At 32.8% G+C, this 15,869-nt stretch overlaps 1 protein-coding gene across 1 annotated transcript in view; it reads right to left on the bottom strand.

Annotated features, from left to right (window-relative positions):
- Positions 1-15,869, bottom strand: part of LOC106463902 (transcription initiation factor TFIID subunit 3-like) — a 77,601-nt gene that overhangs the window by 56,763 nt on the left and 4,969 nt on the right. Inside the window, exons 2-3 of the mRNA XM_022391536.1 lie at positions 5,066-5,265; positions 1,352-1,594 (exon numbers count right to left, since the gene is read on the bottom strand). Coding sequence (XP_022247244.1) covers positions 1,352-1,594; positions 5,066-5,231 — 409 coding nt within the window. The 5' untranslated portion in view covers positions 5,232-5,265. The remainder of the gene's footprint in view (positions 1-1,351; positions 1,595-5,065; positions 5,266-15,869) is intronic.

Genomic DNA, 15,869 nt, shown 5'->3' with positions numbered 1-15,869 from the left:
AACTATAACACAATAACACACAATTTTACATTGTAATACGAATCTACAATCTGTGAATTTGGGTTTTAATTAACTTTTTTTTCCATAAAGGATGGATGCTTTGTACCTAATTTGTAACCACCAAAGTGACCATGAGTAACAATGATATTAGTCATACTACAACTTCTGATAATGTATGCATATCTTCACAAAATTTTGCAGAAAATCAGTACACATTACTAGTCTTTTGTACACAAAAAATCAGGTTTTTAATTAAGTACTTTTACTCAAAGTATTGTCTAATCTGAGTTCAAAGTGATTTTCATGTTGAGATTAAAAATACTTTTCTTCAACTGTAAATTGTCAAATTTCAGTTGCATATTCTCTAAAACCTCCAAAGTAAATGTCAAACATTTTGTTTTCAAAAATCTTAATGTTTTATCTGTTAATTTCTTTACAATTAACAGGAAACTACAACTGTCCATCCTAAATATCCTTAAAGCTTTTAACAGTATACATCTATTTATACTTAATTTTATTGTTTTATTGACCTTTGAACTGTATCAAACTAATTATCCCACCACACAAATTGTAAATCACTCATCAAACGTTTAGCTCACATTACCATATTGAATTATGTAATGCATGAACTGCTCGCAAGCATACCATGTGTAGAATTTTTATAATTTTGCTTTTCATTATCTTACATAATCTAACCTTATCTAATCTAATAAGTTTCTTTTTTTATTTTAGTTGCTTTTAAAATAATACATAGATTATACATGGAAAACAAGAAATATAGTACTTACCTGGATCCTCATGTAATAACTATATTATAATAAGTAGTTTACATTAAATTCTGTACTTCTTAGAGGGGTGGTAAATAAATTGGAGAAGAGAGAAGACCTAGAGAACAAATGTTACAATTCTCATGCTAGGTGAGATTGGGGAATATTTTTTTAATATTTCTTATAATATTAAGAACTTAAAATTTATATAATATTAAATTTGATTTATTATCTACATTTTGATGCCAAGTTTATTTGTATAAAGTGATAATAAAGTAGCTTAGTTAAATTTTAGATTTAACTCTGTAAGAAAATTGTGACATGCAGAGAAAAGGGTACCTATAAGGAAAGAGATAAGGTTTTTTGAACAAATTCATCTTGCTAAAAAACTGAAAACTACATTTACTAAATGAAGAATTTTTCAATCACATACATTTAACTAAATTTCATTAACATGTTTACAGTAACACATACCACTAGTATTTAGTTTTCTGCTTAGCTTAGTCATGCAATCTGACTCTGCAAAATCCACAGTAGATAAAAAATATTCCATACTACAGTTGTATGAGTTTATACATACATACCATCAGGTTCCAGATGCATTGGGGGAAGATGTTTGTCCACCCATTCGGGTCGATTAAGGAGTTCTTTGCTTGTAGCTTTGTGAAACTGAAGTTTGGAAGGATTAGGCACAACAAAACATGGGTACTTGTTAGCAAAAGGAACAGGTTCAACATTATTAATGTATTCTTCAAGTTCACTCAGTGACACTCCTTTATTTTTGAAAGAAAGTCCCAAGTCATCCAAGTTAGTTTCAGTTCTTCCATCTAGAATTTTTAAAGAACAAATTATGACAAAACCACAAAATAAAACTTCATGTTTTTTAAACTGCTACAATTTTTTAAATTAAAATAAATTACAAACAGGCATTTTCCTTTAAAATACCGAAAACCTGTATTTGTTGAGTTGCTCTCACACTGCCAACAACCATGTGACTCAAAGATCTGAACATCTTTGATGCAACATACAGCATGCCTGAACTTACCCAGAATTCTCCACTCTCCTACCTTCCAAATAACTTATTAAGCATATGTCAGAAGAACTTACATAAGCTCTACTTTACCACCCTAAATAACATTTCTTAGTTGCAGTTGTGATGATAAGCCACGTATTGCCTGGTTGTGAAGATGTGGGTTGAATGTATTATGGAGTTAAGTATCTGTTTGAAATTCAAAAGAAAAAATATAAAATTCAAATCAAGTACTCTTACTTCTGAAACACTGGTAATCAGAAAAGGAGGTGGGACTGGAGATAGTTAAGATGAAAAAGTTGCAAGACAGGAAGGTAACATGTGGTTCAGCAGATTTGGAGTAGAATCAAAAACCACAAATAGTTGAAGATCTGGATTCAAGAGGAGAATGAGTGCAGCTAACCAGCTTTATATAAAGAATAGACCTAAGTATACTCAGAAGAAAATCATTCTTCCCAGCATGACTTTCAACAAATAGAATCTGAACTATGGCAGGAAAGCAGAATTTATGTAAGGTCTCCTAGTTTATGCATAAAATGTTGTGGAAGGTGGGAGAGTGAAGAATTCTGAATAAGTTGATGCATGCACTGAACCCAGTCAAACATATTCAGAAATTTGAGTCACACATATTTTTAATAAAGATTTGTCTGTGAATATATAAAACCTGTACTGAGTCAGCCCGAATGCTTTTATTTTGGTACAATTTTATATCTTATCTCTTATTTTTTCTACTCTAACCCTAGCTGTAGAGAAACCATCCACAGCAAAAGTTAACATTTTCCTAATCTGAAAATGTATTTCCAATAGATACTCACCTCTTCACACAGGATAACTACATCTCTTGCACATTTGCCTATGAGATTTACATGCCACTAGCTTTGAGTTAACCCCCACCTAAAATTCACATGTTTAATGTAAGCTGTGCTGGTGCATAATGACATCATTATGAGACAAAAAGTGAGAATGTCCGTGGAAGTGAGTGAATACCTATCAGAAATGCATTTTCAGATAAGAAAAATATTAACATTCAAGATGATAACTCACCTTTTCATACAGAATAGCTAGAATCCCACCACTGCCCTACTTCTCAATGTATCATGCTAAGCCTAATTAATGAAGAACTCTTCAAGACCTGGAAGTGTGCTCAGATGTCTGCCAGTATAGTCTTTTATTGGAGAGAGTGCAATGGGTGACCAAGAAACCCAATTTTGAAAAGTCAGCAAACATTTCTATGATAGTCTATGAAATGGTATGGTCAGAACTGGGGAACCGAGTAATGTTGTATACCACAAGAATAGCTCTAGTGGTCTTGCAGAACACCCCCTTTCCACAGTAGGCACTGGTAAAACAGAGATGTAGTCAAGACCAGGTGGGTTGAGACCAAGACCAAGCTATTTTTCACGTGATCAACCATATAAACTAAGTAACATTTTTGAATAAAACATGAGAGCAACAACAATAATAATACATTCACTTTTTGATTTTTTGTTTATAATTATTCATTATAATATAGATATTACTCAGGCAAAGAATAATTTTATACCCTTCAATTTTATTTGTTGATGTATTGATAAACTAGAAATTCAAACCCAACCTGTCACATCCTCTATTTCACAAATTGCCAATAGTGCTCTCAGACATTCTATACTATATTATTCATAACCAAGTGGCTCTATCACAGAGATGGAGTCTCGAGACCCAGTCTTGGCTTTCTTTCTGAGTGGATGGTCTGAACACTTTTCATTTTTTTTATATTTTGTGGATTTGGGAAAATAAGCATACCCTGGGAGGCAATACCAGCCACTTAGCAGGATCCTGGTAAATGGAAAAGGTAAAGAAAACATATTTACCCATTTCAAAGACGATGGATCGACTAAAGAATGGCGACTAGAGGGAGACAAAATACAGTGGGAGATGAAAAAAAAAGAACAAAAAAATGCAACTGCTAAAGTATTTGAACATGTTATTTAAAATATCAAACAATGTAAATGGCATACAGATCCTATGATTAGAGTGTCTGATAATAAATGATAGAGGCATATATATTCATATAAATAAGTGAGGATAAAGGAGAGATGAAAGTCTTAAATCCAAGTGAATAAAATAGGTGTAATTGATACTCATTTATAGATGGAATTTTAAGTCTTTGAGAAGCCTTTACAAAAGAATATGTCAGAACAGTACACTAAACTGCCCAAAAAATTTTTTTTAATGCAACCATACGAGTCTGGATGAAATCAAACAAAAGTAGTACAATGTAACATATTGTTTATCAAGTGATTCTAATATTAGATGGTCTAATATATCACATAACTCTTAGAAGAATAAGATTTGTACAAAGTTATAAAACTGTAAACAGTAAATTAGGGAAAGTTCACAGAAAAGTAAATAGTCTAATTCCTCACAAAATTAAGAGGATGGATAAAATGAAACAGAAGTAAGGTGTGTGTAACTTTCAAGGATAAAGTTATAGGCCCAAGCTTTTGGAAAACTCCAACAACAAATGTTATCAGCAATAGCAATCTTTAATGGTACCTTTATTATAACTTACAGTTCTAAAACAATGGGCTATAGGAGAATTATAGTGAAAAAGAAATGTAATTAAAGATTTTATTTTACTTCTGCTTTACAAAACTCATTAACACAGACATGAAAAGATTAAACAGGTAAATGTATAATCAAGAAAAAAAAATTATAATCTGATAACAGATAAAATTAGCCTAATTTAAAACTGTACTTGTGCAATATAGTTATGTCATATTAAATATCAAGGATATGTTTCAGTGTTCCTCAAAAATATAGTTAAAAAATAAATGAAATTGGTTAAAATAAAGGAGAAAAACATATGAAGTATGTATTGAGAGATTTACAAACCTACAAGAAGACTAGTGATATGGTGGAAAGAGAAATTAGGATATCAAAAAGAGCTTATAAAAACAGCTGACTTTTAGAAAGTATGTTAAATGTTAAGCAAAATGTTAAAAAATGTTCTCTCCTGTTTTTCATACAATATTAGCTGTGTTCCTAACACAGAGCATTCTGTAGGAAATATTTGAATTAACTTGAATCAAAAAAAAAAGACTTGTAAAAAAGTCTTGAAGGACCAAATAGTCCTTGTTGTCCACATTTTTTGTTCAATTAATTAAACTGGTATGACCTAAATACCTGGAAATCAGGAAGCTTTTTCTGCAACATAGTAAGTTTTAAGCACACGAACCTAACAGAATATACACAACAATAATAAATATATATATATATATTTACTTACAATGATTAGCATGAAGATGAGCTAATCTGGCAAGATCTGTTAAGTACTCCTGTAAAATATCGATCAGTATCTCCAGAGGAGAAGAATGCACTGCATGCCACCCAATATTTTGACAGATTTGAGCAACAGCAACTTTTAAGACTTCTCGGGCAAATTTTGTTGTCATTTTGATTTTGTTCACTTAGAATAGTATCATTTTTCTGAAATAACACAAGAAAAATCTCTTTCAGTCTATTGCAATGTACTTCACATAAATGGAAAATTTGTATATGAAGTACAAAAAACTGAAATTTCAATAAGGATGTATATACCTGACAGTTAACATAAATGTATACTTTGAAATCTGTATTTATTTACAAGTGCACACAATTACAGCTAAACAGGTATATGCAGGTCTTTCCAGGCCTGGAATAACTACCAGAAAAATTGACAGAAACACATAAAAAACAAAAAATACATGTAAAATGCCTATTATGTAAAAAAGGAATTCTAAGAATTATTTTGTGTGTGTGGGCTCATTACATAGCATGGAAAAACACATAAATTCAGCAAATAGGAAAAAATCTGACAATATCGTAGACCAATGTTACATACAACTCCTCAATCATATTACTTGAACTCTAGACACACTGGTAAGTCAACTTGATTGACCTTGTAACCATAAAATTATAAATATTGCAAATAACTCAGAATATACTTAGTACATCTGAATGAGATTTAGCAAGCTTTTAGTGAAATTACAAGCTGTACACAAAAAATCTGACTTTTCAATACAGTATTTTTATTTGTCTGTGTATTTATGAAGCCTTTATTGAGTCAGCCTGAATGAAGGTGACTTTCATGCTGAAAATAATAATATTTTTCATCTTACAGTCTTCATATTTCATTTACATGTACTCCTAAATGAATATCAACTTTTTTCTGTAAAATGTTATACCTTATCTCTTATTTTCTCTATCCTAATACCAACTGTAGCAAATTTATCAATGTACAATGAAATGGAAAGTTGAAAAATATGAAATAAATATTTTTTTTCTTGAATGACTGCAGATTAGACTAAACAATTACAATTATTTATCCAAACAGCCTCAGCTTCTAGCCTTTATATGTCTACTTTCTTTTAGTATCATTGCTTTAATGTACTTTAGACCACCTCATAGTAAAACCCAATATATCACAGTGGGAGAGTTTAGTATAAACAAAGGTTATATTAGGTGACCTCAAATCACGAGCAAGTGATCATCAACAATTTTGTCATTTAAGTTTCATCATCATCTAACCTAATAAGTTTCTAACTTTTATATTTCAGTTAGTTTTGTTTTAAAAAAAATGTGACAACAAATAAAAAATATACATAAAAAACAAGAAACTTTACCTTAGCTACAAGACCAATTTGTATTAAGAAACATATTTTGATAAGGCTACTTTTTTCACATCATATTGGTTTTCCACAAAATACTTCATGTTCCTTTCAAATATGTATTTTGGATCACAAAACATTTATCACAAACAAGAATTGCATATCCTAAAACTATTTTAATTGACTTTCTTTTAATTGGTTGCCTAAAATGAAATAACCATATAAAAAAATTATGTAATGAAAAAACACTATAAACACTAAAAAGAAATGCTGCTCTGCGAGCAGCTGTTTGTGCTAGTAATTGTTAATCATAGTATTCATACCTCATTGAAAAAATTTAGAAAAAATTATAATTTTCTAAAAAAATGAATTTTTGCAAAGTACTGCATGGGAAAAGTGTTTGGACTGTATTGATATAAAGTGTAATGTTTTCATATATTAAAAGTGGTACCCTTTATTAAAAAAATAAGTTTTTTAAGAACTATTTTTTTAGTACTATATTTACAAATTACATCAATAAGCATACAATCAAAACCCTCGTGTACAGTCCTAGTGAAAGTGGTGTTCTTGTTGTGAGGAGTGTACTTTTAGTTAAAATTGTGTTCTATGATAAAGAAATGGTTGTTGCACATAATGTAGTTATTTTTCTTATTGTAAGAATCTTGACTATCTAAAGTCTGAATTTTTGTTTGTGGTGCCATTCAATAGATTGCACAATACTATATTATTTTGGTCACATACATAGATAGATACATATATACATGCTATGTACATTACACTAAGAGTGGAAATGTTTATGTCAGAGAAAATGAAAAAGATTGGAAGGATGTATCATGATTTAAACAAATATAGTGATATCTCAGTAAAGCAGAGAAGAGATTCAAATTTTATATTCTGGCTTCTCAATATCTACAGTATGTATTTCTATTTGGATCAACATTCTGAAATCAATATAAGGAAAGACAGAAATACTATGAATGGAAAGTCAAGAGTGTAAATGCATCAAGTGACACAGAGAGGTGAAGTGTAAGAATTCATTTAAATTTTCCTTTTGAAATTAAGATGATAAATAAAACTTAAACAATACAAAAATTTGAATTACAAAATATGTTTTGATGCCAACTTTAATGACATACACTGATAATAAAGTAGTTTAATTAAATTTTGAATGTAACTGTAAAAAAAAATTGTGAAATGCACTGTGATTCTGACCGAGCCTGTAAGCATAGGGTTAATCACACTTTCTGAACTTTTTCATAAGACTAAAATTTGTGTACTCTTGAAAAAAACTCAAAAGGTGTCACTATTTATAAGTTTTATTTCACCTCCTATGTTCTTTTTTTAACTGTATTTTTGCCTACTTCAGATGATGTTCAGTTCTTCAAATTAATTTGTATGTTTTTCATGTACTTATATAAAAAAAAAACTTGATAATCAGGCTGTAAATTTTTTGAATTTTTTGAAATCTGAGCATTTCACACAGAAAATGTCATATATATATATATATATGCAATTTTATGACTTTATAAATGTGCATGCACTCTCAAAATTCATTCCCAAATACAGGTAAATTACTCATACTTGAAATAAAACCTTCTTCAATCATTGTACATTTCTTACTGTGTTAAACTTGAAATAAAGTTTTCTTTGTCACCTATTAAACCCATCTCTAAACTGTGTAAGCTTACACTATCTGATGCCTTCTCATTAAAGAAAATGTCTGTAGCTTTCAAGTAGATATAATTTAACACAAAAATATTTTCACAATTTGAAATCGAAAGGAACATTTACAGAAACTATTTTAAAAAGTCTTAAACCTCTTTGTGTGTACCCTATTATTACATGATAGTCTAATTTTTGCTCCATCCAATCATATTTGAGCTTTCTTTATAGATTTTTTTCAAAGCTTTGTTTCATTAGTAAATGACCAAACACTTCATGTGACACCATAACAAGGTTTCAACCAAGAATGATACATAAACAAAGTGAAACACATGAAAATTAAGAAATGGATAACATGTTCTCAAGAGGTAATAGGTTCTTAGCAAAAATAAAAATAATTCTTTGGGATGGGCAGAAAATTTTTAAGGATATCAACAAGCGGGTTGTTTAGTTTATAGGCAAAACTTTTTGCATTACTAATTACACTGTCAGAGAATGGCAAAATATTGAATTTAAAATATTTTGAGTTAAAACCTGACAATATTGAAATTCTCAATAGTAAAATATATAAAAGTGCTTCAAAATAAGGAAAGCCTAATTAGTTAAACCAATATTTTCCAAAATGCCCCCAGGGAGCCATATATTGATGGCTGGGGAGGCACAGCCTTTTGGTGGGAGAGCCCAAAAATAATGAAAGAAGAAACAGAAAAGTTGGAGACGAGGAAAACCTAACAAAACTATCACTTTGTTGTTAAAGTTTATTGCATTCGCATTTATTCACTCCTTGCAAGCATTTTTTAAAAAATTATTAAAAACAAGTAAAGAAGATGATTTTGCTGTTATCACTTGCAAAAATTTTAATGTGAAGTGGGATGCAATTGAACTTTGTTAGGTTAGGGAGGACTGCTATTTAAAGTTCAGGAAACATTAAATTAAACAGTTTGAATATAAAATTAATAAATATTCTGGTATACAGTTATATATATTGTCTAGCCTGTTTCAAACTTATAAGATTGAATTGTTGTATACAATTTGTTTTATCTTGTATATTTTAAAGGTGAATTTATAACATAGCACAATTAGACTATATTAATTTATCAAAAATAGTCTAACATAGATCAAAATTATGTTTTAACACATATGCCACTTTGTAAAATATCTGAAACTGTTTTGTTGTAGAGTTTATTAATGACTGTATGAATATTTACATTCTAATAGTAGGTAAATACACAGTCTGATATAAAATCTAAATATAATGTTATGAACCAACAAATTGATATGTATAGAATTGTTGACACTTTCATGTGTTTCTTTCAGTTTAACGACTGTTTATTGAGAGAAACATATGTACTGTTTATTTTATAACAGAAATTACAAGCCCCTAAACAACATATGTCATAAAAAAAATGTTCAGCTCAAACTAATCTTCAATGATAATTGAATATTGACAATATTTAGAATAACTAATCTTCCACAATTTTTATTTGATATGATTTCTAGTTTTAAATATTACTTTGGCCGATTTCCAATTGATTTTATAATCACAATTCCTCATGTGTAGAAAAATAGCGTTCATTGTTTTATGATATTCATAATCCTTTTGTGGTCTGCAGGTCTTGTTAAGCTCAATCAACTAAATACCATTAGTATTACTTGTTGTACCGTTATAACCACTGTACCTGATGATGATAAGTTAAGCTGGTGAAACGTTATAACCTTTGTACCTGATGATGATAAGTTAAGCTGGTGAAACGTTATAACCTTTGTACCTGATGATGATAAGTTAAACTGGTGAAACATTATAACCTTTGTACCTGATGATGACAAGTTAAACTAGTGAAACGTTATAACCTTTGTACCTGATGATGATAAGTTAAACTGGTGAAACATTATAACCTTTGTACCTGATGATGATAAGTTAAACTAGTGAAACGTTATAACCTTTGTACCTGATGATGATAAGTTAAACTAGTGAAACGTTATAAACTTTGTACCTGATGATGACAAGTTAAACTGGTGAAACATAATAACCATAGATATTATGCTCTGTGTATCTGACAGTAAATACATTTTACATAAGAAGCTACTGCCTTTAATTATATGGAATGTAAGGTAGCTCAACAGGTTATCTCGTATATGGACAGCTGGGCATGAATGTGTAGTGTGGCTAGGGCTACAAGTCAGGCCAATTGGTATAGAATAAATACTTATGTGAGACACTCACTATAATAATAATAGTCAGATGCAGAGAATACCATACCAGACCTGTGTCCTGAGGCAAACCCAAGATCCATCCAATTGAACCTAACCACCAGTAATGACTTGCTTCACAGAGTAGTGTGGTGTCCTGTACTACACTACTAGGTTACACCCTAGCCCCATTTCCTAAATGAGGATTGTATCCAGTTGTCTCATATCGATAGGATTGCACTGCCCAATGTAGAACTCTCCTTATCAACTTCTCCAGCAGCTTAAGACTGGAGAATCATGGGTTTTCTAACACTCCACTAGAAGAAATGGGGGGTAGGTAGAACACCAAAGAGGTGTGTGGATCATTTTCATCAGGTACAGTGATCTGGAATTAGGCCCAATATTGAGAGACATGACTAAAGACAGCAAGTGAGAGCAAGGATTGGTTGGTGTCAACAAAAAGTGCCACATGTGCTACACTCACCACAGATATGAAACCACACATATGTAAGCGAAGAAGTCCATAGACTGACTTCAGAGGCTCAGTGAACTCCAAACAGATGCAAGCTTGATAGAGGTGGTGGAAGAGGGATATTCAAACTGTGAGGATTGAGTGAGCTGTCACAACCATGAAAGGTTTAAAACAAGAAAGCATATCTCTGGAGATACATGCATTGATAGACCATAAACCACTAAACAGGATTTGTGGGCATATCCTAGAGGAGCAAGAGACTTAGGAGAAGAAAGATTCCACCAAAAAAGCTCATGCATGAAATGAAGGAGACAAGAAAATCTTAATATTAAAAGCACCATGTCATAAAGACAAAGAAATAGACTGAGCCTGTACTGACTCTTCAACAACCCAAAGTGTGGATCCTGAAGCCTGAGAAACTGCAGGTTAAGGTGCAGTAGTAATGGTAACTACTGTGGTAGTAATGGTGATTTGAAATTCATAATTCAAATGGGAGTGGATACAAAATGAACAAACTACAGTAACTGTAGAAAAACAAAAGGAGAAACAACTAAATTGTTTAATACTTTGAAATTTTAATGAAAATGCAAAATCTAAATCAAACACGAGCAAACTTCGAACACATCTTCACTCTACAGTGCTAAATCAAAAAGTGAAGATTTGGGTTCTACAGTATAGAGCAGGGGGTCACCAAACTACGGCAGTTTTAACCCATGCACTACGCTAATAATGTACACTGACTTGCTTTGTTTACTTGGGTCAAAGAGAGAGCCATCACAAATAGGCAGTTAAATTCCAAGAACTTTTTTTCATCAAACCTATTCATTTCAGTGACCATCATATTCACAACATCCTCCAACACAAACAGTTTGAAAATATCAATTGAAACAGCCTTTGATGGCAAACCTGTAACAACTTGAGGCTGTGCAATAAAAGAAACATCAGTTGGACTTACACACGTAGCCTGGACAGTCTACCATGCACCAACTGATACCAGTGTTTCAGTGTCACTGTTAATGTCTGGACCAGCAGTTTCAGCTACAGATGAATCAGCTTGAATGTTTACCTGGTCAGTACAATTCACAATTCTTTCATCATCAGATTCAGAATCACTATATTCATATTTATTATCTCTATCTACGTCGTCCTCCTCAAATGACTCTGGATCAGATTCTTGTAAAATATTTTCATTTTCTCTCAGATTAAAATGTCAGTGCAACCCTGCCATCTTGTAGCTATAATGGTAACTAGAACAAACCACTGCAGAAAGCTCAGGCCATACGACTTGAAACTTTAGGGAAAAAGGTTGTTTTTATTATTTACAAGAAGGCAGCACACACAATCATTGTATAGCACTAAGGGACTGGTTATCTGCATCACGTAATTATAGCCCCTTTGCTGACTGATGTGTTAATGTGTCAATAGTGAATGACTAATATAAGAGATTGACACATTAACACATCTAAGCAGTTAATGTTTTAAGAATATATACACATTATTACACATACAATGTTTACTAAAAAAGAGAGAGCTCTTCTTTCACTGATAAACTTACTACCTTAACATTTCACCTTGTAGATTCTTTAGGAGGACATCACCTACCAAGCATAGTGTCATCTCAAAACAACAGATCATTTAAGTTTAAAACCAACAATGTCTCCAAACATGGTCTTATTAGATGTGCACAACTTAAAAAAGAAATTGTTTACTGTCATAGAGTATGGAGTGATAGATATAAAACTAAAATCCATAAAGAATATTTTCAATACTATTTTTCCAAACATGTCACAATTGGAAATCACCGATTCCTGTTAATCATAGTGCACAATTGATTCTGATTGCTAGTTATATACAGTAAGGTTGATGATGTCATTGGCAAGTACATGATCAATACATAATTTTATATGACCATTGTGAGAGACAAACAAATTGTTGAAGTTCAATGCCTAAATTCATCATTCACTTCAGCCATAAGTTGGAAGACTTTTGCTATCACTCTACACATTTTGTACTAAACCACTTTTTAAAACAAACAAAGTATTCCAACCAAAGGTCAAATAAAGTGACAGCATCTGAAAGTTTTTGTTCATAATTCAGCATGATTCTAAGGCCTCCGTGTAACATAATGTAGGCTAACTAATGTAATGCATGGTCCGTAAAGAAATGAGTGTGCTTTCGTTCAGTGTATCAACTTATGTAAATAAATGAGAAACAGAGATTGTTTTAACTGATGATATTTTATTCTACAGTGAATAATGTTTCCTGTTTTATGTTGAAAGAAAAAGGAAAAGTACAGGGTCATGATTGTGAGAATACTTACAAATCAAAAGAATAAAGTGGTGTGGATGGTGTCATTTTTAATTTCTCAGCAATCGGTTTTTTCATGATTGGGAAATTTGATAAATTTACCGATTCCAATATGTAATAATTGGTCCAATTCCGATTACCAAAATGATTACCAGTAAAACCCTGATTTTACAAATTACATATTGCTGTACAAAGGAACAATGTACAGAAGATAGTTTCATTTATATATTATTAATGTGAAACAATTTCCAAAACTTGAGAAATAGGAAGAGTGAGAGATAAATGAAGTCAACAAGCAATATATTATTAATAATCCCACAATAACAAACAAGGCAAGTGGAAAATTTTTGTCTTACTAGTCTGTCATTTTTATAAAGAGGTTACTGCTAATGTATAAAAGGGTAAGGGTGTGGATTTCGTGTACCTGAATTTCCAGAAAGCATTTGACAAAGTGCCACATAAAAAGCTTATTACAAAAATATATTTCTACAGTATTGGGTGATAAGTTGGCTTGTTGGATAGAAAAGTAGCTGGATGAAAGAAAGCAGGATGTTGTTATAAATGACAGGAGTAAATTTCAGTATGTTGATGTGGAAAGAACGCTCTTCCAGAAAACACACGCCTGAAATCGCATCTTTGCTCAAAGATGTGCTCCATCCCAACAGAGAATAATCTGTGAAGAGATGGAGTTCCAGACAGGAGGGCAGCAAGGGGATGTCCACCATGATATTGGCACAGTCAAGCCACCAATAGAAGTCCTCAAGAAGAGGAGAGGAAAGGGGCACCTAAAAGAACATGAGGCCAATGGTTTGAATAGAGCATGAGTGAGAAAGTGCAAAACTACATTAAGGTCCCAGTTAGGCATGGGAGTTAGGACAAGGGGGTCCATGAAGAAGGAAGGATATGAACAAGGTAGAGGAAAAGGAAAGAAAAAAACTAGTGGTAATGGGTAAGGTAAAAGGCAATTGATAAATCTGCCCGATAACCAGCAATGGTGGAAACTAACTATCCAGGATAAAATAACCAAGTGAGAAAGACTGAAAAGTGTGTCACAGTAGGATGGCATGGAGTAAGGAAGTGGCAGATGGACCAATGTCAAAAAATTTAGCACTTCAATTGACAGATGGATAAAATTGAAGGACCAGAGTAATGAAATAAGAAAATGGCTACACAGTCAGAGAGATGAGCCCTGCAGGCAATGGACCTGACAACTCCCATATGTGAAAATGAAGGGATAACCCTCATGGATTAAAGAGAGGCATGTGGTTGGAGCAAGAGAAAAGAGGAACATGGCAGAAGAATATGGGGCCTGGATGTAATTAACAAAGCAGGGGAAACCAAGGTTGTTCTGGCCAAAGACGCACCTGACAAGAAGTATCACATATCAAAGCGAAGACATGAGGGAGAAGAAAAAGATAAGGTATATATACAGAAAAAGGTGAGACCAGTTTTGGCTGAGAGCATTGCCAACTAGAGAATGAAGAATTGGAGTTAAAGATGGGTAGATCTGGTGTTGAGAAGAGTGGCAAGGGTATCAATGAGAAGCATGCCCAACAAAAGACCTGAGGGTGGAGAGACCACTCTGTAGATGGAATCCTGTCTAGCCACGAGAGACAATCTGCCACCATATACAGAGCCCCTGGTGTATGACAAACCATAAGACAAACTTGATGGGAATGAGTCTAAAACCTCAGATCCAATGGATGGAGGCAAAGATTCCTAGAATGGGTACCCCTCTGATGGTTGATATAAGAATGACTATGGAATTGTCAGAATGGACCATGACCAACTGATCCAAGAGTAGAGGGAGGAAATGGGAACATTTCCAATGGATGGTAAGGAGTTAAGGTATGTTGATGTGGAAAGAATGCTCCTCTGGAGCTCACATGCCACTGTTCCTGTAACATTCACAGAATGAGACGTGTGTGGCCTAAAAGAACGAATGGTTTAAGGGAAGCCAGAATCCCCAAAGATGAAAGAACCTCACATACAGGGTGTAAATGAGAAGTACAAATTTTCGTAATAAGACATTCCATTGCTCATACATGAAGTGGAGAAGATTAAGCCAGACTGAGATGGAAGTTGAAGAACATGCCCAGATGTACCAAATATTGGATAGGTGAGAGAAAAGACTTGGAGGGCTTGACAAATCAACACAGCCAAACAGTTTCCCACTGAAGAATGTAGTGTGAGAGAAGAAGTCATCCCAAAAAGGTGTCAAGGAGTAGCTAATCATCCATGCAATAATGGAACATCAGTCACAATCCATAAACATGGCAGACCCATGGCATGATTTAAAACATTAGGAGCAGATGTAGTGCCAAAAGGAAGAGCACAGAACTGGAAAACCCGATCCCAATGGATAAAACAAAAAAATGTCTGGAATGTGTAAATAAATAAAAAAAAAGAAAGAAAGAAAGAAGAGAGAGAGTCCAAAATGTCAACTTTGGTTATCTACAGTCTGGGTGAAAAGAACTAATGGAAAAAAAAAGAAACCCTCCATACATAACTGTGGGGTGACAAGAAACTGGTTGAGAGATGACAGGTCAATAACCAGATGCCAGTTCCTGGTATTCTCATGAACCACAAACAAAGGAGAGTAATAACCTGGAGTAGGTGTAAATATTCTTTTGATGGCATTTTTGGCCAAGAGACCTGAGACAGCATCCTTAGACACTGAAGATAAATAGGATTGGAGGGAGAAGGAAAGGAAACCAGAAAAGTGGAGAAGAAGGAGAAGAGATGTGGAGAGGTAGCCAGTGGATGAGAACCTGAATAACCCATCTGTCAATTGAAAATGGAAACCAAAAGCT

The sequence above is a fragment of the Limulus polyphemus genome, unplaced genomic scaffold (genome assembly GCF_000517525.1).
Source record: "Limulus polyphemus unplaced genomic scaffold, Limulus_polyphemus-2.1.2 Scaffold1512, whole genome shotgun sequence".
NCBI classification, from domain to species: domain Eukaryota; kingdom Metazoa; phylum Arthropoda; class Merostomata; order Xiphosura; family Limulidae; genus Limulus; species Limulus polyphemus.
This window is presented reverse-complemented; position numbering and strand designations above follow the sequence as displayed.